General features: G+C 42.9%; 1 protein-coding gene across 6 annotated transcripts in view; it reads right to left on the bottom strand.

The window, feature by feature from the left end:
• The window catches only part of SRSF11 (serine and arginine rich splicing factor 11), a 36,984-nt gene extending 11,104 nt beyond the window's left edge, over window positions 1–25,880 (bottom strand). For 4 of the 6 annotated variants that reach the window (XM_060232008.1, XM_060232009.1, XM_060232010.1 and 1 more), the window contains exons 1-4: window positions 25,503–25,880; window positions 19,317–19,450; window positions 14,868–14,977; window positions 12,901–12,993 (exon numbers count right to left, since the gene is read on the bottom strand). In XM_060232008.1, coding sequence (XP_060087991.1) covers window positions 12,901–12,993; window positions 14,868–14,977; window positions 19,317–19,450; window positions 25,503–25,630 — 465 coding nt within the window. In that variant the 5' untranslated portion in view covers window positions 25,631–25,880. Of the gene's footprint in view, window positions 1–12,900; window positions 12,994–14,867; window positions 18,030–19,316; window positions 19,451–25,502 lie in introns of those variants that run through there. The other 2 variants (XM_060232013.1, XM_060232012.1) reach the window with 2 other exon arrangements.
• Between the last annotated feature and the right edge of the window lie 915 nt (window positions 25,881–26,795).

The following is a 26,795-nucleotide window of genomic DNA, read 5'->3' as shown; positions in this document are numbered from 1 at the left end:
CGGTGAGTTTTAATGGTCTGATTTGTTATGTACCAGGGAAGTACTAGGAAAAAACAGTAAGGTCATACTAAACTTGGTGTTATAGTGTATACCAGAAACAACAGATCTGGCACATTAGAATCTTAATGCAAATATCCACCAGTGTTTGCAGTTAGAAACAGCTGAACAAATCAGAATGTATTACCAAAAGCATACCATCATCCATTTGACCAAAATGCAGATATCTATCTTGAGGTCCAAAAAAACAAGATAAGCAAAATATATAACAGGCAACTTGGCTTGTACTCAAATTTAAGTCATGACAAAACATCAAGTTTCTTGGAATTGTGGGAGACCAACAATACAATGGAAGACTATGTGGCATATTCTAGCCTAGCAATGCCTTCACACCTGTCTACACCAGTGTTTCCCATTTGCAGGGTCGCAACCTGGCACCGGGCCACTGAAGCCTCACTACTGGGTTAGAAGAAAAGCCAAAGCTAGCCCCGCCCTCAGCAAAGCATGACCTCTGCTTTGCTTCCTTCCTTTCCCCATCTCTCTGTTGTGCAGAGAAAAACTAGCCTTGAAGACTGGCACAAGCTGCAAAGCCTGAGCTCCGTTTGGTTTCCTTCCTTTCCCCGTCTCTGTGTTGTGCAGAGAGTTGGGCTGCCTCTCCTTCCTTCTCCACCCCCGCCCCGTGCTTGAGAGAAAAGCTGGCGTCCACTGGCACTTTAGACCCATGAAGTGTTCTTCAAGGTAGGAGCTTTCATGTGCCTTGTAGTATGTTCTTTTGGGAGATTTCCCCAGGAGGCCAGGGCGGCAAAGAAGGGGGGGGGGGGATTTTTTTTTTCAGTCAGGAGGGGTGAGGAGTGGGCATTCCAGCATCTTTTTTTTTTTTTTTTTACCAAATGACCTCTGGGGCAGAATTGTTGCTGGCTGGGGTCATATGATGGTAAGGCCTTTTTTTCTTTGTCCCCCCCTCCTTTCTTTCCCTGCAAGTGATGCTCTGTCTGTATTCTTGGTGCTGGGGGAAGGGGAAGCAACAGTGAGAGGGCTTCTAGTGTCATGGCCCCACTGGTGGACATTATGGTGCTTTTTGGGCATTTTGTGAGAGAATTTTAGACTGGATGGTCCACTGGCCTGATCCAACGTAGCTTCTCTCATGTTCTTTCTTTCCATGTCTTTTTCTTTCCTTCCATTTCATTCTTTCCCTTTCTCTTTCTTTCTTTTCTTCCATTTTTACTGGATGAAACTTTTCTGTTCATCATACTGTTGTTGCAGACATAGTAGCTCTGCCAATGAAAATTTGGCATCCCTAGTTGTAGCCAGCTGGCCTTTCTATGAGGTTTCTGTGTGAGTGAGTGTGAGAGGTGTGGGGCAGAAATAGATTATTGGCGATTACTGCGGTAGATCTCAACAACACTGGAAGTGATGATACTATGAACTTGGCACCATTTTACAGGTCCTGCTTTTAAAAGCTGTCTGACACCAAAATTAAACTCCTCCTGTAGATATTTAAAAAAATGAAAGAAGTTCACTAGCTAAATATCTGCACAACAGGTTGCTTTTAAAGGCATGGGAAACACAGCCAGTAAAAAGCTGCAAGCCCCTCATAAATATCCTTTTTGGGATAACTGCAGAAAAGCTTGTATGAACTTCATATAACTTAAATTAATTCATGAACTGCAGTACAACTCTCTGCTACCTTTCACAGCAATTTCCCAGAGTTTCAGCCAAGGAAAAGTATGAAAAATAGGTGTCAAAAGATTTTCTTGAAACCAAGTTTGGTTGTAGCTTGAGGCAGGGTTCCAGTAGTAGCAGCTGAAGGAAGGGCATACTAAATGTGTCAGCATATTTTGAGGTAGAGTAGCTGCCAGGGCCTAGTGTGGGTGGTACACAGTGCTGGTATTCCTGATGGCACCAGCGACAGCACTCACAACTGAATACACTGGCCAGTGCTGTTGAGGAAGGGGTGTGTAGGTGGTGCAGGAAACATGGGCATTAGGAGTGCTTTCAAGTTGGAGAAAAATACACAAACAGATAGGTGCATGCAGGTGTGGGGGTGGAAAGAGAGGACTGTATGAAAAAGTTGCAGACGGCCCACTTTCCACCCCCATTTTGGCTCAGCATGAGTTTCAGAGAGATTTTTCTGAAAACGATGTTGCTTCAGAAGAAGAGGGAGGTTTGGGGGAGTGCCCTAGAAGTGACATCACAGGAAAAGGTGGAGTTTTGGTTCAGTGTGCCCCAGAAGTGACATCACTTGGCCTTTGACCTGGAAGTGACACCACAGGAAATGACATAATTCTGTCTCCCGACTCCACCCCTCAAAGTCTCCGGGCTCCACCCCCAAATTTTAGTGGACCATGAAGGAGAAGTGTAAAAATAACCAGGCCACGGGAAAGAAAAGTTTGGGAAACCCTGCTCTACAACAAGAGATATTGTAGGAATTAGCCAGCTCCCTAAGACATTCCAGCCTGGGAATGCTCCCCAAACCAACAGAAAGATATGCAATCAAAAACTATGGTATAACCCCTAGGTGCCCATCTGACAGAAAAGGCAACACATACCCTGCCCATAAGCTCTGACAGAGCACAGGATGCCAACTGCAGTTGCAATGAATCACATATACCCTCTCCAAACACCCTCCCAGCGACGATGCCCCACAGCTCCAAACACCTTCCCAGCAACGATGCCCCACAGCTCCATAGGTAGAACATATATCACAGGCTTCTCTCAGAGCCTTCTGCCAGGCACACTTAAAAGCAGGGCTGGCCAAACTGTAGCTTGGGAGCCACATGTGGTTCTTTCACACATATTGTGTGGCTCTTAAAGCCTTGGAGGAGGCATTTCTCTCTTTAAATCACTTTTCCATGCCACACCAGCTGGCAGCTTGGAGAATGCATTTAAAGTTGCTTTCTTTCTACCTTTCCCTTCCATCTATCTGCCTGCCTTGTGGCTTTCAAACATCTGTTATCTATTCTATGTGGCTATTAAGCAAGTTTGGCCACCCCTGCTTAACAGTATGCAGCGTTGCACTTCAGTGCCATGCAGGTTACAGAGCACTTAGCACATGCATGAAAGGAAGAAAGCGAAGTTCATGCTGTGGGGCTAGCATGTGAAATTTCAGGCCCCTAACAGGTACCCCAACTTCAGAGGTCCAGAAGCTATGATCACACACTGACAGATAAGCAGAGATGGAAATCCAGATATCTGAGCAAAGAGTTTGCACCTGCATCCCCTGTCCCACTTACATGCGCCTAGCACTGCCCTGACAATGCTGGCTCCCACAAATGAGACCAATAGTGTGTGGGAGGGGGGTGGGATTTGACCTGAGCCAGGCCACCTGACATCATACTCCCATGTCATACAATAGGGCATATCCCCAAAGAAGTATACCCTGGAGTACTGCCTGTACTAGGATATCAGCACCCGCCTTTGCCAGGGCACCACCTTCTTCCAGATTGGAGTTCCTGGAAGCTGCCTACTGTGCTTGGTGGATCACCCAACCATGGGGTCCACTGCCTTGCAGAAACGAAGCACTATTCTATGGCAGTGGATGGAGGCTGGGTCTGGAGACTGAGCGGAGGCTGGAGGCTATGGTTGGAGGCTGAAATAGAGCTGGTTGAAACTGAATCCAGTGAAGGCGAAGGTCTTATGGCTGAATTGGGAAGTCTTGGGTTTGGGGTGTCAACTCTTGGGACTCCTCACTGCCTTTAAAACCACTGCTAATGGTAAAAAGCCTGGGTGTGATTCTGAATGCCTCCCTTTTACTGGAGGCCCACATCACAAATGCTGCCAGACTGACATATCTATGTCTGTGCTAGGTCAGCCAGCTAACCCCTTTCCTATCCCACTGATTTAGCTATAGTGATCCATGCAACGGTCATCTCTAGACTGGACTGCTGTAACTTGCTCTACACAGGGCTACCTTTGAGATTGAGAAACTTCAACCGGTCCAGAATGTGGCATCTTGAGTTCTCACCAGAACTCCAGTTAAGAGTCCACATTCACCTGGTGCTCCGCCAACTGCAGTAGCTCCAGACCAAATACTGGATCACTTCTCCTGGTATACTTCCCCCCAAGAGTATTATACTCACAAAAAAAGACCTACTGATGTTTCCTAGGTCAATAAATGTTCAATTTGCCTTGACCAGAGCCAGTCTTCTCTGCCTTGGCAGAATGCTCTTCTAGGCCCTGCGAGACCTATCACAGTTACACAGGGCCTGCAAAATAAAGCTAGTCCAACCGGCCTATGGCTCAAAAAAAAGGAAGGGTGGGGGGTTTTTTTTGTTTATTTCTAACACCATGGAGAGCTAGAGGACAGGGAGGGAAGACCCAGCAATATTTCAACCCTGACAGGGAAGAATAAAAATGCTCCAATGAGTCCTTTTTTTATTACCCCCTTTTCTCTGGCCTTTCCCCAACATAACGAAATCTTTCCCTGATGTGAAAAACTTTTATTTATTGTAATTTTATGTGTTATCTGCTGCTATGATTAGTATCTTAAAACTGTATATGTTAAACTGTTTCAATTAATTTATGATAATTTTATTAGAACATATTGTTACTCACCCAGAGGCCTGCACTAGCAGGGGAGGGCGAGTCAGAAATTGAATAAATGTAGCAGTTGCGTTTTCTCACAGGATCAGTGTCATTTGAATGACTACAGCATGCTTTTCAGAGGGGTTTCCCTGGCAAATGGAGCCCTTCATGGGTGTGGAACTGCACTGAGGGGGTCTCTGAATCCCACACTCCACAACAGCGCTGCTGGCATCTGATAAGTCTTGCAAGTTGGTGGTGGCAACGCAAGGGATCCATGGTGGAATACAAGAGAGCTGCTGCCATGGGTGTAGCATAGAGGGGCTTTGGAGTGTTGTTCCAGCCAAAATGATGGACCTCCAGGGCAGCCTACCAGCTGGGCCATCCTGTTCTTTTGTGTATGTGTGTTCTTGGTGGGTGGGGGGGCAGGATCACCAAGCCTTTTGGCTGCCTCTTGCCTCTGATAATGCGGGGATCAAATGAAGAGCCTTGGACATGTTATCCCAGTGCCTCTCCATTGACCAATGCCTGTCTGTGCAATGGTATGACTGGTGGCGATATGAGATGATATTGGATTTATATTCCACCCTACACTCTGAATCTCACAGCAGTTAAAATCTCCTTTACCTTCCCCACCCCCCACAACAGACAACCTATGAGGTAGGTGGGGCTGAGAGAACTCTTACAGCAGATGCCCTTTCAAGGACAACTCCTACAAGAGCTATGGCTGACCCAAGGCCATTCCTGGAGTTGCAAGTGGAGGAATTAGGAATCAGACCCAGTTCTCTCAGATAAGAGTCGACACACTTAACCACTACACCAAACTGGCTGCAGTGGAGTGACTACTGCCTGATGGCATGCCTCCTCTGAACCTTCTGTTTTGCTCCCATTAGCTAAAATGCTGGTCTTGGTAGTAGAGGCTATGGATTCACATCTGACCTCTGCCTTTTCTTGTCTATTTTTACTTATGGGGAAGTGGGTAGGTGGCTTACAGCAGGGAAGGTTGTTTGTGGGTAGCACTTATGCTGCCATTCAGGCCTGTGCTAGGGAAGGGGTGGGCATCCTGTTATACAGCCTGGGTGCCCTTCAGGCTGTATAACTCTGTTGGGGTTGTACTGCTGCTGGGACTTCCCTCCCTTACCTCCAGCTGTTAGAAACAAAAAACCAACCCCTACATTTTCCCACTATTTGCTAGGTTTGTTCTATTGTCAAGCACAGCCATTTTAGAATTCTCTACATCTCTGCATTTAAAACAAAACAAAACAAAAAAACCCACAAACCAAATGCCTGTCTCTCTCAGAAACAAGTGTATCTTTTTGCTCCATATAAAGACTACAGGGAGAACCAACTTATCAGTCCTGAAGATCAACTGATTGTTACAGAGAAGCATCACATCAAAGTCATAACCAATGAGAACACAGTTTCTGAAGTCCAGATAGTTTGAAGGAGGGTCCACTTTGTCAGAGGCACTTGCAAAATGTTCAGAATGTGTGTGTTCATTCTGAACACACTATATTACTATTAGCTGTCATTTGGAACTTAAGTAGGAGCCCCGTGACGCGGAGTAGTAAGCTGCAGTACTGCAATCCAAGCTCTGCTCATGACCTGAGTTTGATCCCGGCAGAAGCTGGGTTCAGGTAACCGGATCAAGGCTGACTCAGCCCTCCATCCTTCCGAGGTCGGTAAAATGAGGACCAGCTTGCTGGGGGTAAAGTGTAGATGACTGGGAAAGGCAATGATAAACCACCTCGTAAAAAGTCTACTATGAAAACGTTGTGATGTGACGTGCCCCCCCGAGTCAGAAACGACTGGTGCTTGCACAGGGGACTACCTTTACGTTAAAAAAAAAAAAAAAGAGATTCCAAATTCAGCAAGTACAGCTTCTCCTCTGTACATGACTCTGCTGCAGTAGTCCATCTTCGCCAGTGATTTATTTTGCCAAGTAAATCAGTGCTGAACTTACCTGTAACTGTTCTTCATCGAGGTGTCTTCTACACAGGCACACACTGGGACTGCACTTGTGCAGGTCAGTCACTGGAGGCTCTCTTACAGCTACTCTGGATTTTTCTATCCTCCAAGGGGAGCCCCTCCCTTACAGAGCTCTTTAGTTTTCCACCTAATGATGGAAGCGCTCCCCATTTCCCTCCGTCCTCCTGAGTCACCACAAGTGTCATGAATGTAACTGCATCCTATGAACTCACAGCAGGGTAGGAGGGAATGTGTGTCTGCACAGAAGATACCTCGATAAACAAGTTACAGGTAAGTGCAACACTATTTTCATCTTCAGTCTTCTGTGCAGTCCCACATTAAGAGACTACAGCACTTCTTACCTTCTAAGGTGAGGTAAGTTTTAGTGGAACAAGGAGTGCAGCATGGCTCTGCCAACTGCTGAATCCCTTCTTGCCTTCATGTGCACAGATAGTGCTTGACGAAGGTGTCCGATGATGACCACATCACTGCCTGGCAAATGTCCTCCAAGGAAATGCTTCTGATGCTGCCTGCACCCGTAGCTCCAGAAGACATGGTAAACTGGCCTGCTCATACCCCAACCAAATAGCTGAGACTATTTGTCTAGAAATTGATTGTGCTAAGACTGGCCTTCCCTTTGAGCTACCAGAGTAGCATATGAAAAGACACAGGGACCCCCGAAGCCCTTTGTTTTGTCTAGGTTAAACAATAAAGATCTTCACATCTAAACAATGGGAGTTTTCTGGCCTCCAAAATAGGGAATAGAAAAAATACCAGAAGGACAATATCCTGAGTAACATGGAAACTAAAATCCATCTTAGGTTAAAAAACGCAAGCTAGGTCTCAGAACTACATAACTAGCCTGGAACTTAATAAATGGATGGTCAATCCTCAAAACAGATCACCACTACAAATGCAACCTTGAAAGACAAAAGTCAAAAGTTACAGGAACCTAGTGGTTCAAATGGGACTAACATGAACTGGGAGAGAACCACTGACAAGGACCACCATTGCATTATAGATGACCACAGAGGAAACAAACTGAATTTCTTAAAAAAAAAAACTTTCTGACACCGGGTGAGAAAACAGCATCCTGTTCTGGATATGATATGGTATGATAGGCAGATATATTGGCTAAAAGGTACCTTAAGGGAAGAAACTGGCAGACCATATTCTTTGAGACACTAGATATTCAAACTGAAATACCAAGCAATAGGGTGATTTTCTGCATGAACTCCATGCCCTGGCCCAATCAGAAAAAGAGACCCATTTACTTATATGACCTCCTAGTGGAGGGTCTATGGGTGTTAAGAAGGACATTGGCTACCTAGATGGAGAACCCAAACTGAAATAGTTCAGCAGCCAAGCTATCAACTTGAGCCTGCTCACCGTGGCCAATGGTAGCTCTCCAGCTGGCTGGGGCTGATTTGAGTTGTAGGCAAAAAACATCTGGAGAGCTACCGTTGGCCACCCCTGATATAGATAATTGTTGTAGTATTGTCTGCCATTACCTGAATGACTTTTCTCTTGTGAGCTCTAAGAAAAAGGGTATAGCAGATATGACACCTTGCTTCTGCCAACCACACATCCTGAACAGAAAGTGACCCACAATGAGCTCCCCAGTCCTAATGATGTGTAAGGCTCTCTCTGATAAGAAAGCTGTGGTTACTCTAGCATCCAGAAGGGCCCCCATAAAGGAAACCTTCTGAGAAGGGTGGAAATGTGATTTCTTGCTGTTAATTACCAAACTTAATTCCTGGTATGTTTCTACGATCAGGGAATCTTGCGACTCTAGCTTCCCACAGGAAGGTGCCATCACAAGCAAGTCATCCAAATATGGGTAAACAGAACAACCTTTAGATCTTAGATATGCTACTACAAACGCAATACACAAATAGCAGGGCCATGTACTGGTAGGAAACATTATTATATTTAAAGTGCAGGAACCTATTATGACCTGGGTGGATAGTTATATGGAAATAAGTATCCTGAAGGTCAAGTAAACAAAATCAACAGGAAAAAATTCAAATCTCTCAGGTCTAGGCCTAAACCTCCATCTTTTTTCAGTACCAGGAAAAATGTGAGTAAAAACAAGTGATGGGGTCCAAGCCAAGGACTCTCTATACTGTTCTCTTTTGGATAAGGGAAGGCAGCTCCTGTTCCAACTCAGGCATGGAATTATTCAGAGCCTGATCAGGATGTTGGAGGGGTGGCCACTGCCAAAACTCTAGTCTATAACCCAAACTAACAACTGACAAAAGTGTCACAAGTGACCTCCTGCCATTTGTCACTAAAAACAGCCAACATGCCTTTAAAGATGGTAGATGACTGGTCTGTTACAGGCAGAAAATTTTTTTGGGAGCCTGCCATGGTTCTTTAGGAAGTTCCTGATGTTATGAGCTCAAATGTCTAGTTCTATGATTGGACCAGTGGTTGCCCTGAGCCACAGACTCTGTATAGGATACTGTGATGAGCATGGATGCTTATGCAAGTGCCGAGAGTATGGCGAATGCCACTGGTGGAATCTATACATCTGCCAAGGCCTGTACAGAGCAGCAGGACTTGCTGTGATGCCAAATGAATGAGCTGTTTGCTCATACTTTTTGATTTGGGATAAAAGACAAAGAAAAAAGTGTTATTCCCTCAAACGAGAGGTCTTCCACCTTCTAGTCTGGTGTCAGGAGGGAAAGTTGTGGAGTGCAGCCAAATGTGCCTTCTCTGTATGAGTGCTGAAGCCACGGCCCTGGTAGAGGAGCCAGTAGAGTGTCTGCTCGCATCAATATGTTGCCTGGAAAGGCAAATGCTTCCGCTTGGAGAAGTTTAGCTAAAGACTTCTTGTCTTCAGGCAGAAACTCTATATAAACAGCCATCTTTTCTCAGAGGAACAAGTGGTATCCTCCCATAATTGCACCATAGTTGGCAATGTGCAGGTTGAGCGCAGAAGAGTAAACTTTCCCACTAAGTGCATCAATTTATTGCCCTTTTCGATCAGCAAAATTCTATCAGTTGTTGTACACTGTTTTGCCTGCATCTCTTTGGCTATGAGGGATGAAGCCAGAGGGTGGTAGAATAACTAGGTATGACCTTGTTGTACTCTGTATAAATTCTCCAAGTCGTTTGGATGTGGCAGCCATGCTAGCTGGCTTCTACCAGAGGGCCTTGGAGATGTTTGCAATACCCTCCAGGATAGGGAAAGCAATTATAGTAGGCAACTCTGCATAGAGCTTGCCTAAGATCTTATCTTGAGGTCTTGGATCGATGGAAGTTACCAGTATTTTCCAGTGATTTAGCCATTCACATCATTTGCTCTGCACAGAGCTTAAGATCTTCATTAGGTGACACTGGATCAGGATCCCCTATGCAGGAGTGTCAAACATAAGGCCTGAGGACCCATGAACAACTGGGATGATGGAGGGAACACGAGTATGAAGGGGGGCAAGTGGGCAGAGCTACTCCTGTTGTGGTTTCAGCACAGTGGAACAATCTCGTCTGCATCCATCTATCAGAATATCTTGGCTTAATTGGCAGCCCCACTGGTAAGCTGAGAACCACTGCAACTGCATTCATGCTGGCTCAGAGTTCCAAGGCAAGGCTGTATGCATCTCTACTCTGTTCACAGCTCTGAGGATGCTGTTCCAGATGGCCACAGGGATCAGCACTTGCATGTGGGGTGCGTGCATGCAGATGATCCTCTGCTGGGGCCTGCTGGTGGCCATTGCTGCTGCCATATTTGGGTCTCCCAATCTAGCACCTGTGCTTTGACACATGGGGAGTGGCATTCTTTGGCAGTTTCTCCCCATGGCAGTCTTCAGCTGTACGCATCTGCACCTCATTGGGGGAGGCAATCTTCAGCTATACTGGACACTGGGTGGCCTGGGGCCTCTGCCACGTGCACGGCCTGGTGTGGTGCCAGCTCCCTCTTCAGATGATCCAGTGGCCTCTGGCCTAGGGCGGTGGCTGCTGCTACATGGAGACTGCACAGCTTCTGATCTCTGGCTTGAACTCCCAGCATTGCCCCAGTGTGGATCACCTGGCGGCCTTGACTGGCGGCCGCTGGCTTATTAGGCTTTGTTTGGCCTGGATCATGCAATGCATGTGGCCTTGTGGCCTGGGTCACTGCCCCCCTGCTTCTTCCCAATCCCTTTCCAGAGTGGCTCAGGGGCAGGGGGGAGCTTGAAGCACCCAGCCACTTCACAATTTTACTCTGGGGCCCAGGCTCACAGAACTAGTGGCAGGAGCTGGCTGGGAAATGGATTTGTACCCCTCCAGACTGGCTCTCATGTCTGCCCATGTGCGTTTTCCTCTGCATCTCCCCCACAGTGAGGACAAACCAATTTGGAGATTACCAGTTGCTATCCTTCATAAAGTTTTTATCTTTTGGTACCTGGCATTACATTTTATGGCACACTTGGCCGGGTCCAACAAAGTAAAATTTATGTTAAATCTGGCCCTTATAACAGTCATCAGGGGAAGGATCTGATGGTAAATCTTAATCTAGATCAGAAGGGGAGTAAACCCTCAAAGCTTTTTCTTCTTCAGAATCCAAATGCCCTAAAAGGGAGTGAGGAGAGATTCCCAGGAGGATAACCAAACTGGCCGACCCACAGCATCATGATTCCATAAAGAGGGGTGCCTTGGTTCTGGAAGTGCTTTTCACAACTGCCAGTTGTCCCATTCTTGAGATCTAGGTGAAGGAAAATACAAAGGGTAGCCTTGTCAAGGAGGTGGAGGCATGGAGCTCTGTCATGGAGTTGGGGAGGACGATTCTGATGAATGACTTGCTACTGGAACTGTCAAAGTGCTCTAGCCAGACTTAATTCTCTTTCAGAGAGCAAATGAGCCAAGGGGTATGCAGAGAAGAAATCTGTGGTGAGAAAACTCCCCACTGTTCCACTGGAGTCACAGCTGATTTGGCTGGAACCAAAGAGTCAATTGATTCCAGGAGAGTCTTGGGACAGGAATGCTCCTTATGTTTGGACTTGGAATGTGCTTTCTTGGGTGGGGGTTCCAACACGTAGTATTCACTTGAGTGAAAAAGTGATCAGACCTGATGCTTCAGTTCTGTCCCCAAAACCAAGATATACTATGGCGGACTCGCAAGTTGGTCAGTTCTAATGAACAGTTCCAAAGGAAAGGATTGCCTTTGCTCTGCCTGGGCAGACATTTTCCACTGCTGGCCTATTAGAACGAGAGAGCATTTTCTCTCATAAACTTGCCTTTAAGCATGCTGCTCAATCTGAATAGGCTTTTGGGATAAACTAGAGGCAGATCTTGCATGTGGCTGTATTATGGGCCTCACCCAAACAGAAAAGACAGAGAAGGTGCTTATCTGAACAGATCTCCAACAAGAGCAAAAGCAAATAAACTGAAAAAAACCCCAAAAACAATGATAGAAGTGTAGAGAACACATCCTCACAATGCGGCCGCGAAGACTGAGAGAAAAGCTCTGCAGAGGAGGGGCTCCCCTTGGAGGGTAGAAGAATCCAGAGTAGCTATAAGAGTCTGCAGTGTGTAAGCACAATCTCAATGTGGGCTGTGCAGAAGACCCTGTCCCTACGTGTGTTCTTTCATTCTTTCTATATGTTGCTAAATAAACTTTGCCCTGGACAAGGGTGTTTTTCTGTGAATCTCTGGAAAACTGGAGAAAGTGGAGATCTTCCTCAACAGTGCCAATTATGCTCCTCTCAGGAGTCTGATCAACCCCTCCAAAATAGATTGCAACTGTCTAACTTGATCTTTGAAAGAAAATTCCTCACGAACTACTCTCTGCAAGGTAGGACAGGGCCTAAAACACCAACCGGATTTTCATACTTACATGGAGGGGGGGGGGGGGGGGACAACTGGCATTGAGAGACAATGGTTGAATCAGAGGGATAGTGATTAGTTGTGCCTTTGTATGCCACTGAAAGAGACACGATCAGCTGCTGCTGTCTGACTGGCAGACAATGCCAGAATTGCTATGGAGTCATGCCCTGCAGAGCGGCATATGTTATTTCTACCTGCAAAAGTTCCACAGGAAACAGATCAGCAGCACTGCTTCTACATCAGCAACTGCTGCAACCTTGAAAATGCACTATGAAATTATTAGGAAAGGGACTGAAACCACAGACTTTCTTTCCAATAATTAATTATTTAAATACTATGCATTGCAGCAGGATTAGCAATGACATTTCAAAGTCAGCGCTAAAGCAATGCATGAAGCTTAATTATATTAATCATTAAAAAGACGAACAACTTCTTTTCAAACATAATCAAATACATGACCCTAAATTCATGCCAAGCTTTATGCTGAGCTTTCATATTAAGTGCAAGTAGCAATTTTGTTAAAATGTGGATCAATAAGCAACAGACACCAATCTCTCTCTCTATGTATATTTGCACTATGCAATTTTCCAGCAACCCAAAGCAATATACCTGAGAATTTAAATTTGCCCCAGGAAGCCCTAGAGCAGCCAGGGCTGGGTCAAGAGTTGGAGCTCCTAAAGCAGCCAAAGGAACAGCACCAATCTGTAAGAAAATGAATAATTTAAAGTATTTGCAATAACACTCTTTCGTAAGGTCAACAGGCCCATATTGTATTCTACTTACTGAAGATTTAATGTTTATAGCACCATAATGTTAATTTTAATATAACTTGTAAATTATTTTAATGATGATTTTATAAGTATAACTGTTGTTGTATATTGTATTCTTATGTTGTGAGCCGCCCTGAGCCTGCCCTGGCGGGGAGGGTGGGATACAAATAAAAAGTATTATTATTATTATTATTACTTTTTTGCCATGCCATAGATATAAAATCCATAAAGAAACACCATCTCCATGATGAACAAAATGTTTCTAGTATTATTCTATAAAATATAAAAAAGCCTTTCTTAGGATAATGATGTGAAAGACTGGACCAAGAGTCAGTATGGTGCACTAGTTAGACTAGTGCACCATAGACTAGTTGGACTAGGACCAGAGAGATCCAAGTGCAAATCCCCAATCAGCTATGAACACACATGAAGCTGGAGCAGACCACTAATTTGTCAAGGACAATATTTATGCAGACGATCCCAGGTTCAATCTCTAATATCTCCAGTTATAAGATCTAGCAGTAGTGATATGAAAGACCTCTACCTGAGACCCTGGAAAGCCACTGCCAGTCTGAGTAGACAATACTGACTTTGATGGACCAAGGATCTGATTCGATATAAGGCGGTTTCATTTGATTTCTCATGCGATTGTCTACTCAGACTGAAGTGGCTTTCCAGGACCTCAGGTAAAGGTGTTTCATATACTTACTATCTGCTCCATTTAAATGAGATGCTGGGGATTGAACCTGGGACCTTCCACATGCTAAGCAAATGCTTTACCACTGAGCCATAGTGCCCCCCTTCCCCAAGGCTACAAAGCTCACCAGGTGACTCTTTGCCTAATGTACTAGTGCTAAGAGGCAACATTAGGGGAAGGTCTTGGCTTCTAAGCCATTGACCCTCCACAGCAACTGCTTAGCCACTATGTGGAAACAGGACGGTCTACTTGTCTGATCGGGGAGGGCTCTTCTCATTTTCTTACCTCATGGGACAGAAAAGGAGAAGAGGAGCTCAGATTTTTTTGGGACAAGGGTTGGATATATTTATTTATTTTAATAATTCAACTTATATCCCACCCTCCCCACAGAAGCAGGCTCAGGACGGCTCACATTGAAAGGTCATAAAAACAAGTATTAATAAACCATAACATAAAAAAATATAAAGTACAACATAAATAAAAGCATATAAAACAAAATCATAAAACAATGTCAGGTGCATTTATGATCTAACAGCAGAATATATTGATGTATTAGTAATGGTGAGTAGCTACCAATTCAGTCAATGTTAAGTTTTATTATTTAGCTATTACTGCTAGATGTTCTATTAAGGAAAAGGTCCCAGGTCACAGCACAGTGTGACAGAATAAATGAAAGTTTACTAATGACTGCTGCTTTCTGGACTCCTCCCTATCTACAAAATTCTACTTTCCCCATCCAAGAGCCAGCAAAGGTATTACACACAGCCAAATCCCTCAACTAACTCACTAGGGAGCAATGTCTGCACCAGGGACACATAATAAGATTACCGTGTCTACAAACATTACAATACATATTTTTCCTAGACATGAAAGATGCTGCATCTTCATGCCCCCAACCAGCTTCAGACATTAATGCGCGCAAACACACAGAGTTTAAAAAACAAAAAAAGAACAAAACAGGGAATCAAATGTAGGGTCAGTTAATTCTTTATGGGAGAGTTCCTAGGGGCAATTCTTACTCACAGGAGAGATGTTAGAAATGACCATGTCATTAAACACAGTGAGATTAAAGTAGCATATATTCCTGACAACATAATGTGTAGGCTCACCTGAGAAAGTGGGTTGGGTGTGGGCAGGAGTCCACCCCCAGGCAGTAGACCTGCCACAGCATTAGCTGGTGCCAGGAGAGACAAAGCCTTAGTCTCATCAGGAATAACTCCTGCAGAAAGACAGCTATGCATTAGAAGACATTCATCAATGACAAAAAACCACACACACACAAATACACCCAGAAAATGTCTCCCTGAAACACCACCTGAGTTTGCTGAAAGTACTTATGATGGCTATAATATAATGCTTGATCTTTTAATAGTTTATCTTTAATTTGTATGTCAGAATGAAAGTTCAATGTGTGAAAATTTGACTGTTCCTTTTTCTCTACAAAAGGTTAAGTTCTAGAATAAAAAATAGCACAATACACACTACTTTTTTGTTAACACTGCCAAGATTTCATCACCTGTACTCGATTTTTAAGTCATGAACCAAACGTAAGCAAGCACAGTCGGTTCTCCAGGGGTGTGCTCTCAACTTTCAAAAGCTGTTTTATGAACAACGACTCGTGTCGGCTGCTTCACTATAAAGCACACAGAAAAATCAAGATACACAAGACAAAAAAAGTTTGATTTAGGGGTTAATAATATGGTACAGTCACTATGATTTTTTTTACACCTACCATACAAATTTTGTAAAATTTAAGAGAAGGTAAGGAAAAGTGTAGGGCTTTTGCTGACATGTCACATTGATATGAAGGTCTCCACAGATCTCCAAATATAGGTTCAGTATATATGTGCACATGTGTGTGTACTTATGTAAACACAGAAAACTGTGGCATATTCCTTACCTGTGCAGTAAAATACATGGTCCACTGTATGTCATGCCTACTGTACCACAAGTGTTGCTGCATATCTCAGAAGAAAATTCTGCTCTGCAGCCTGGTAGCCAGCTATGGCAAGTATCTAGGGTTGCTGCCTACCCTGAATAGAAAATAACCTTACTAGAAGGCCCTACATGGGATAAACAGTCATGTTGATTGTTGTTATTCTATCCAACAGCAAAAGCCCTATACGTATGGATTAATCTGTTAATGTGCCCAAGCCCCCAATATGAGAGTTCAATAAGACAACTGTACTATATAATTGCAAATACCAGTAGCGTTTCTGCAATACATATTTTAAAAAACTGCATCTCATCATAAAACATACAATATGTACAGGGCACTTAAGAGAAACTGGATAAGCTGCAGAAGAAAACTGTTGGGTGGTATTTTCAGCAGGGCCTGGTATATAGTTCAGGCTGAACCAGGGAAAAGAACTGTAAAACACAACAACAAAAAAGAAAAACCACTGTTAAATAAAGGTAATGGTTCCTTCCACCTATACTGAGAAGTGCCGATAATATAAACAAATGTATAATACACAGCACTGTTATCTTTCTTCTGTCACTGAGCTGCCATAATTTCAATACCAAAAGTTATGGTGGGAAAAGGGCGAAAGGTCATTTAGATACAGGGCATTAATGCATCAATATATTAACATACCTACAGAGATTATGGGATAATTTTGCATGCAAAATTATGTCTCAGAGGATATTATTTATGTTTACACACAATTAGTGCAACTATAACATTTCTGGCATCTAACTAGAAATCCTCTTAGACTTATGCTGAGACACCTCATAGAAGATCTGCATCCATTAAGTACTCATGCATCTGATCCTCTCATTTTTAGGAAAAAAGTTATTCAGAAATAAAACTACAATTTAAAAAAAGCAATGAGGCCCCTCACCAGTTAATTTTCATGCGTCAAGAGTTTTTTACTGCTGCTTTGTTAGAACCATGAAATACTGCATGAATGTGTAGAAATGAAGAAAAAGAAACAGACAAAAGAAACAAACATTAACCAAAGAACCTACACAATCCCACCCAAAGCCATTGTTAATATTTGAGTTTCTTCCAAATCCTTGAATTTCATAGTGAAATTTATAGTACTATGCCTTACCGTGAACTTTGTGCTAAGTCTAGACACAAAGCAACAGCCAACATCAAGATATATGAACACACTAAAAACAAGAATGTGACTGACATAGGGAGCTGTGATCAGCACAATGCAGTATTTAATACTTCAGGTTAGGCAATGTTAAAACATATCACCATAATAGTAAGAAATACAGATTTTAATTCATTAAGAGTACTTAAGAATGTGCTTCAATGCATATGAGCAATCCCAATGGATATGAAGTAGATTTACTGAGCAATGCTTTAGTACCTAGAGGATACTGGGCTCTTAGAATGTGAACAACTGTGCAGAAAAGCCTACACACTTCCATACAGAAAGAAGAGTTGCAAGGAAAGCAGTCAAAAGTTATGACAAAAGTAACAGATTACTCTGATATACTACTCTGTCCAAAATTACTTCTTCACCAACTACAAAACTGTATATGGCCTAACCCCACCCCCAATCAAGTTCCTTAAACATAGTAGCTGCACAACTTGCATTAAACAAGCTTCAAAAATTCAAAAACAATCTGGCTAACTAGTAAGCACCAGAGCAGCACAATCGAGCATTTTAGCACAGTAGAGAAAAATCATGCTTACAAAGAGAAAACTACTACCTATCAAAACTTTCCAAAGAACAATCATTTACCATTCTTAGACATGGCCTTTAGAAAGCTACTTATTCTAATATTTAGGATCAAAATGAATACAAACCATGTGTTTAAACAAAGACCTGATATTATCTTGTAGAAAGAAGGGCAGAAGGTCCTGTTTTAATAGCAAACAGGAGCATGTGCATGATGGGTACTGAATTCTACTCCTGCCTACTGCTTATCTCCCCATGCTCCTCTCCAAGCTTTTTTTTTTTTTACCACCAAGGCAAGCATATTTCTACTACTGGCACTTGGATGAGAAAAAATACACCTGGGGAACAGATTGTATAGAGCGCAAAAAGGAAGGGTTCTGGCACTTATTACCTACTTGACCCTTTTACTATTAAAAAGGTTTCACACACAAACCCCTCTTCCTTTATGACTAAGGCAGAACAGTGTTTAAATATACTGCCTCTAGTACGTCATGTCTAGTTTGGCCTTAATATTTGTAATGTTAACCTAAAACCAAGTGCAAATATATCTCAGTTGTTATTCTGCCTTAAGTAATGAAGAGGCAATAATGCTATTTTAAAAATAAGAATATGCTTTACTACTTCTATTTCAGTTAAAAAACTTATCAGAATTAGAAGGTGGCTTGTACTATTTGTAATGTCAGTTATGATTATGGCATTGCGAAGAACCAGTCAATACTAAATGTCTGCACTATTCATGTTCTTCTGCCTTGTATATGTGTAGTGTTCTTTACAAATACAGATACTGCAGTTAAGACTTACTCTGCAACACCTTCCCTCCCCCCCACCCCAAGTTAGGTTTTTCCATGCCCACTGACTGGTTCCAATTAAATTAAGCAACCTGTGTTTTCAGGCCTACAATGTAAGTCTGAAAATACTTTTTAAAATATCTATGTTTATCAATTAACAGTGCCTTTGAAATAGATATACGAAAATCTACAGAAGTCCAACAAAGCTCATTAGAAGAGCGGTCTTCTTGGTACAGATTTTTAGAACTGTGTTCTCAAACCCTGCTAATTGTTTTTCAATTTACTGTAACAGCCTAAAATTAAGAAAAAGAAGAGAGAGAAAAATGTTGTTAACAAGTGATTACACCAGGAAAACACTTGGGGACTTGAGTGCTTGCTGGTCTTTAGTTAATGTCTAGAATCCCCTGTAGCTGCAGAAGACCCCACTGTTTCAGTCATCTGGAAGGGCCTTTGCATTTGCCTTCTCCACTACAAAAATCACACACACAAATAACAGAGAGAAGAGTTTATTATTTAGCGAAATTCTAGAAAAATATAGCAAGGTTGAACAAGAAAATGTTAAATAAGATCTAATACCCAGTGCCCATATAGCACTTTTGAAGCTATTTTCTGACTAGCAGAGATTATCAAACCCTTGGTATACCAGAATTTTTATTGAGTATTCAATTGTCAATTAAAGCAACAGAAAATTGCCTTGTAATGGCCAGTATCCTCCATGCATTCTCTGTGAAGAGAATGCACAGTGACAACATATGTCAAGTAACTTAAAGCAACATTTCTTGTTTGCATGATTCAGTTTTTAAAAACTGTTTTAAAAATTGTCTTGAGGAATCTTGATAAAAACAAACCATTTTAAATAATGTTGCTTTTTAAAAATAATGTTGCTTTTAACTTATACATATTTTGTATCTCTCTGTTTAAAGACTGATAGGCAAGTCATAGATTGTTTTGACTATCTAGATATTTATACATTTTATGTTTGTATAAAAAAACCAGAGATGTCAGTATACCAAGGATTTTAAAAATGTAAATAACTTAGGTTTTTACATGCTAAAACTTCATGCTATTAAACTACATCAAGATATAGTGCCATGGTTCTATGGCTTCATAGATCATTAAACAATTCACAAACCTTCTGCAAATGGTACGACTATCAACGCTCTGTCAACGAATACAGTATTTGTCAGATGCTGAGCCACAACTGCAGAGTCAGGATCTTGGAACTTTACAAAACAGACACGTGAAGAAACAGGCAAAGGGGAGTCACTGAAAAGAAAAACAGTAAGAACAAAAAAACCCCACAGTTAAACACAAGCTAGAATAGGTTATTAATATTATACTACTCTTCACTTTCATTAAATTTTAAGCAATTGCAAGATAAGATGACCCCCTCAAAAAAAATTCTGATGGCATGCATGACAGCTTCACTCATTTGAACTAGGTCTTCTGCAGTCAGATAGCAACCTGCAAATGGGCAAAATCAAAAACTGACTGTACACATGCCTTTTCAGTTGTGGCGCCCACCTTGTAGAATGGTCTGCCTGAGGATGTCAGGAACACTCCCCCTCTCCTGGCTTTCAGCAAACTATACAAAACTGATTATGTCAAGAGGACTTCTATGCAGGCAATATAGTTGCACTGTACTAAATTATTCACAAAGTTACTTGGATAAATTATTAGGGTCTGTAGTCTATACTACTGTGTTTAACTTGCTAAAACTAGGATTCTATGTAATTTTTGCTTCATTTATTTTGTCATAGAATAGAATCATAGAGTTGGAAGGGACCTCCAGGATCATCTAGACCAAGCCCCTCCACAATGCAGGAAACTCACAAATACCTCCCCCTAAATTCACAGGGTCTTCACTGCTGTCAGGTGGCTATCTGACATCATGTTAATATTTAGGTTTTGTTTCAGTTGTTTTTAGATTTCTGATTGTGGTTGCACAAAAGATGCATAGATACTACAGGAGGCACCATTTGAACAAATGCATGAAAATGCACTATAATATACTCCAACAATTGCTAACCTAGTTCTGCATGGCAGTGGCATTTATTGATTGCGATGATAAATGATTATTTCCCCATCTAACACTAGCAATATGTGGATTCTAGTTCTGACACACATCCAGACCAATCCAGAACAAATAATTTTGGCCCACAGAATTTCCTACTACTCCCATTTCCCAAATATACCAAGGGAATGGAGGAAAGACTCTTAAGTTTGACTTCAGGCTATACATTTCGGAAAATGATTAACTCATGAAGAAGAATTTAAGGTCATATTATGTGTTCCATGATCCCACTCTGATGGCCCTAGTAAGTTAAAGATGGAAGGGTCATTGGCAGGTGCTCCTAAGCCTGCCACACTCCTGGTGACTTCTTGGCGAATGCAGTGAGTAAACATCCTGCAGATCTAAAAAAGGTTTAATTTGAAAAATGGTTTAAAGATGGTTAGTGAACTTCTCCAAAATAAGTGTGTTGTAAACAGGGGCAGCCCGACGCCCCATGCGCCTCCTCCTCCTCCCTCCCTTTGGACCCTTTCCCACCACCCCCCCGTGCCAATTTTAACGCCGGAACCGGCTCTAGTGCTGCGTTCCGGCTCTCTAAAGCCCCCCCTCCCCGGACAAACACTGGAATTGCGGGTAAAATCGTGCCGCGGGGCCAGGCTGCGCTCACCATCTCTCAGCCTGGAATAGCGTCCTGAAAGGGTGGCCCCCGCTGCCTCCTCTCTCATCCAGAAAGTGGGGAGGGGAGGAGTCAGTAACAGCAGGGGTCACCCTTTCAGGACGCTATTCCAGACTGAGAGATGGTGAGTGCAGCCCGGCCCCGCGGCACGGTTTTACCCGCGATTCCAGTGTTTGGCCAGGGAGGGGAGGCTTTAGAGAGCCGGAACGCAGCACTAGAGCCGGTTCCGGTGTTGAAATTAGCACCGGGGTGGGTGGGAAAGGGTTCAAAGGGAGGGAGAAGGCGCAGCGGGGAGGTACGGAGATGTGGCGGGGAGGGGGGGGGAAGTGCAAAGCCGTGGGGTGGAGGCGAAGAGAGGGAAGGGAATGGAGGGGTGGGTGGTAGTGGGGGAGAACAGCAAACTGGAGCACCGGGAGGGGGGTGGGGAGCCCACTTTTGTGCCCCCACCTTCCTGGCGCCCTAGGCAGCCACCTAGTTTGCCTAGTGGGAGGTTCAGCCCTGGTCGCAAATGGTCCTATTCAGAACCATAGTTTAGGGCAAGGATGTTGAACTTATCTGTTATGGGGGTCAGATCTGACATAATGGGTCTTTCTGGGCCAAGGCCATGCGTATCATAAAATGTAATGTCAGGTAGTGGTGACATAAACTTTATAAAGGACACAGACAAACACAATTAAATATATTGGGGTTTTTTTAAACTTAAAATACAAACATGTTTCAAACTCTTGCAGTATTTTGTTTAAAATGGAAAGGTGGGAGAGTAGTGGGATTTTGTAATGCAATTTGTAAAATAAAACATCAAAAAAAAGGCAAAAAGAGATGCATAATGATGCAAACAGTGGCCAGTGATTTATATGATACATATATGTTTCCTTCTCCCACTGGTGCAAAAAAAAAAAAAATCCCTAACCTTACCCTCTGCTGGTTTTATGGGGATTGTTATTCCCAACTTTTGTTTTAAAAAGTCTTCTTCTAGCATGGTCATTTTGTAAAGTGTCTTCATATGTATTTTATCTTTCTGTGCAAAGAAAGTATTAACGGTTTCAATAAAGACTTGTGTGTAATATTTGTTCATATCGTGCAACTCTCAAACATCTGACATTTATTCTGTGTGGCTCTTACGTATGGCCACCCCTGCTCTAAAGAGCAAATGCAGCTCTTTCAAATGCTCAGCTACAAAACACTGGTCATGTGCTTTATTACTTTCATTTCTGGCAAGGCAACACTTATTTAGTTTTTAGTTGATCAAACTGTACCCAAATATCCTATCAAAAGTTGATTTAATATGCACACTTTTAAACCACAGGGCTGAGGTTTCATTTGGACTGAAGAACAAAAAGGGACAAGCATAGCTTGTTCGCGGCTCATTAATTTGGTTGAGGAGCACAAATGACAACAAGCTGTGCTTATACTTCCATGGATTTCTGTTTGTTAAGATGGTTGAATTCATATAAAAACAGAATTTTCCAGCTATTTTCTTATGATGTTAGGCCAATAAATAACTTCATAAAATTACATTATCACAATTCCTTTCACACCATAGAACTATGAAACCCAAGAACTGGTTAAAATTAGCAATACTTTTAAATAACCAACCCAAATTAGTTTCATCAACCCAAGGTACCCCTTTTTCATTACTGTGGCTCATACTGAGTTCTTGACTATCATACTCAGAATGAGATTTTTAAAATTTACAAAGTGATAGGAGGTAACAGGCATGGAGCTCAGTCTAGAATCAATATATCTAATTCTCAATGTGGCCTCATCTGTGGATACTTAAATCCAGACACTTGGGTCATGGACAGATAAGGCAGATTCTTCTACAAGCTCAAGAAAAGGTCCAGGTTTGCAGGAGGAAAAAAATCTGAAATCTTTAGAAACAAAAACAAAAAAAACCCCACACCAACACACACATATATGGGCAGGGTTAAAGCCCTCCAAAATAACAGATACTTGTAGATTTAAGAAACTAACACAACAGAACTGCCAGCCTTTCTTTCTGTCAGTAAAAGGTAGAAAGAGGGGGCAAGGTCCTTTTGAGGGCTACTTTTGCCTTTGGGGGAATACTCATAGGGGCCAGGCCCAGTAGTAACCACAGAGCAACTTGCATGTTTAAGCCAGTCCTGGCATTTGCAAATGTTCAACAGCAGCCACCCCACAACAACCAGTGAGGTGCAGTGCTTAGGTTTCCAGACCTGGTTTGTATGGTCTGGGATCAACATTCTTTAGGGACCACCTTCTTCCATATGAACCTACCCACACTCTGGCCATCCCTGGAGGCACTGCTTTGGTTGCCTTTACCACTGGAGGCAGCAAACCAAGAAAGAGCCTTCTCTGTCACGGCACCAAAATACTGGAATTCCCTCCCCAGGAAGATTCATGTGTTCCTCTATTGGTGTCTTTCACCGGCAACTGAAGATTTTTTTTGTTCCATCTAGCATACTCCCAATAAATGTTTTTGGTTCTCTTTCAAGAATTGTTTATTAATTGTTTTTAAATGAATTTTATAATGCATTTTAATTATCTAAATATTTTTGTTTGCCACCTTGTGGACCATGATTGAGTGGAAAGACAACATAAAAATGTTTTAAGTAAGTCAAAAAAATTGGGAGATCCAAAGTTCAAATCCCCACCTTCCTGTGGAAGCTCACTGAGTGATTTGGGCCTGTCACACACAAAGCCTAATATATATCACAGCCTTGTTGTAAGGAAAAATGGGAGATAAATGAGAATAACGTAAGCTGCATTAGTTTCCTAATATGGAGACAGATGAGCACACAAATGAAGTATATAATAAATGAAAACTGGGGGCAGATAATTGGTCGGTGGGTGGGAAGGAAAGAAGGAAGCAGGGGAAGAAAGAGGGTAGGAGAGGTAAAAGATGCCACTGGAAATCTTTGTAGGTCCCATGCTTGTAATGTAAAACACTGGAAGTCTAGACCCGTGAAGAAGGGCTGGCTTTAAATTTAAACTTAAAGGGGGCAGTGAACTTACCAGCTGAAATATAACACTCTGTTAAGTGATCAGGAGTTTTGTTTGCTTGATTATGAATATAAGAGGTAGTACAGTAGATCAGACCAAGATTCACTCAATCTCCCATTCTTTGCAAGAAAACCAGCAAGTAACAAGCATGAGAACTGCCAAGTGCTCACCACAGGACATTTTATTTTCTGCCAATCCCTCTTCAGAACTTCCTCTTCAGAACATTTTTAAATTTCTAAATCTTAGGAGAATTGTTGCATACATATTCAATATACAGACACTAATGCTAAAATAAAAAGTATTCAAAAATCATATCCCTCTTCCCCAATACAGACTTTTGAGAAATTCAGTAATACATTTGTCTTTTTTGGCATAATCCCCATGAACTACCTTGACAAACTCTGCACTCTGGGAATGTCTCTAAATAAGTTTATTACCAAACCCTAACTAAAGGGGGGGGGGGGGATATTGTAACTGGTAACTTTAAGGTTGCCAAAATTAGTAAGTAAACCAATAGTTGTTTCACTGGAAAGGAACGGTCCCCTGTGCAAGTACCAGTCGTTTCTGACTCTGGGGTGACGTTGCTTTCACAACGTTTTCAAGGCAGACTTTTTACTGGGTGGTTTGCCCTTGCCTTCCCCAGTCATCTATACTTCCCCCCAGCAAGCTGGGTACTCATTTTACCGACCTCGGAAGGATGGAAGGCTGAGTCAACATTGAGACGGCTACCTGAAAACCCAGCTTCCGCTGTGGATCGAACTCAGGTTGTGAGCAGATATTAGGACTGCAGTACTGCAGCTTTAACACTCTGCGCCATGGGGCTCTTGTTGTTTCACTGATCACAAATAAATAAATGCAAAGTTTCAAATTCAACAGTAAGGTTTGAAGTCAACGAAATTGATGGGCTTAGAATAATGCTGCACATGATGGCATTGTAGTTACTAGAATACTCAAACATGAATGGAATGGAGCAAAGTAACTCCTTTTTACTTAGATTGTAAAATCACATCTTTATTGGCTGACTGGAATTCACCGTCGTTCTTGTATCACGTTGTGAACAGTGAAGGGGATCAGATATCAATTTACTGTCCTTGTTAATTTGTCTGAATGAATCAAATGGCCAGCCATTTCTGATCTTTTTTATACAATAGTCTTTTGAAAAAGGAGGGGAAGCAAAGTGCCTATACCCTAACACTATGTCGGCTTCCGAAGCCCAGGTTTTTAAAACAGAAATGTCTAAAATGTCCCCCTACAACCAATTTCTGCCACCGCCTCTGATAGCAACCGATGAATGTTGTAATTCTTAGAAATACGCCCCCTTCAGGAAAAGGATGGGGGTGGACGAGGACGAGTCAGCCTACTCAAGGTAAGGAGGGAAGGGAGGGAGGTCAGGGAGGCATCGGCGCTTCCTATCCGCGAAGCTGCTAAGGCAGCAGAGCGCACCTCCTGGTGTCGGCTTCACGCTCGTCTCTTACCTCTCCAACGCTTCCTCCCCCCACCCCTTCCCGGCCGGGCACGCGCGCTGCGTTCTGCCTCCAGAGAAGCGCGCGGCCTTCATTAGGCCGCCCTAAGGCCTAGGCTTTTTATATGACGACAGGGCTAACCCAGCAGCGACCATAAGGAAGAACGGAAAGATGGGTGGAACTTACTCGGGAGGGAAGAGGCGCAGTTCCTCGATCTTGCCCAGGAAGCCAAAGAGGGTCCGCATCTGCTCGGAGCTGGCGCTCGGGGAGACATTGGTGACCTGGATCACATCGGTGCCGCTGCTTGAAGCCATAGCGCTACCACCTCCTCCAGCACTACAAACACATCTAGGGGCGAGGGGGCAAGTAGCCTAGAGAACCGGATGCGAGCTTCTTTCTTCTGTCCCTCAGCTCTTCCCGTCGAAGCACCGCGATCAAGAAACGGAACGTCTCCCTCGCGCGCACTAACCGCCGTCTTCGCCACCAGCCTGGGCCACAATATCCCACAATCCTTCACAGTCCCTACCCGCGTCTACTCCTACGCAAAAGCCTCTCAATCCTGCGCCTGCGCAGACGGTTATCCCATTCCCACCTCGTTGGGGAACGACGCGAATGCGCATGCTTATTTCGGCTCGTTGGAATAACCTGCTGCGCAGGTGCAGATTGCCTCTTGACGGTGAAGCGCCGTTCTCAAAGGTTTTCTGTGGCAGCTTAGAATTCCGGGGGGCTGCTATTGTCCAGCGCGCAAAGGAATACTAGTGCTACGAACGGAACAGTTCTCATTCCCACACTTGAACCAAACACGAGACAGGATTGTTAACTTATGTCTGTCTTCCTCAGTGGACATGATAAAGTTACTTTATTAATCTGCAGTTATTTTCGATTCTAAAAAAGCAAAAATCATTTGATAACTTAGCTGCTATTGGATAGAAAGAAAAAAAATACATTCTTTAGTAGACTAAGAGACCTTTTGTGAATATCCAGCGAAGCTCTAAGTACGATCTTCTATCTGAATAAATGAAAGCATTCCTAGAAATTAGTATGTAGCATTATTCTAGAAAAGTATCTGTGTTAGCCTGTTGTAGCAAAAACAATGAGTCTTGTGATACCTTAAAGGGAGGGGAGTGTTTGAATCCCTACATTGCTATGGAAGCTCACGGGTCAGTCATGTACATGCATACAGCCTCAGCTTCACAGGGTTGTTATAGGAAGAAAATAGATGAGAGCAGAATAACATAGGCAGCTTTGTGTTCCCATTGTGGAGAAATTTACATTCTTATAGATCCCATGGAAAAAGCATATGTGAAACGTGTTGCAGCAGTACAACGGAATAATTTTTCTTCCCACTATACCAAAGCTTTTTCATATTTTTACCATTCGGTTTGTCCAAAAGGCCACCAATTGTGTTCCCATGATTGTTAATGGGGGTGGGGATTTAAGCTCTTGGTTTTGGGGATTTTTCTTCCATCCTGGAGGTTC

The sequence above is a fragment of the Heteronotia binoei genome, chromosome 2, assembly GCF_032191835.1.
Source record: "Heteronotia binoei isolate CCM8104 ecotype False Entrance Well chromosome 2, APGP_CSIRO_Hbin_v1, whole genome shotgun sequence".
Lineage (NCBI taxonomy): Eukaryota > Metazoa > Chordata > Lepidosauria > Squamata > Gekkonidae > Heteronotia > Heteronotia binoei.
The sequence above is the reverse complement of the archived record's forward strand: the minus strand, read 5'-3'. Positions and strand labels throughout refer to the sequence as shown.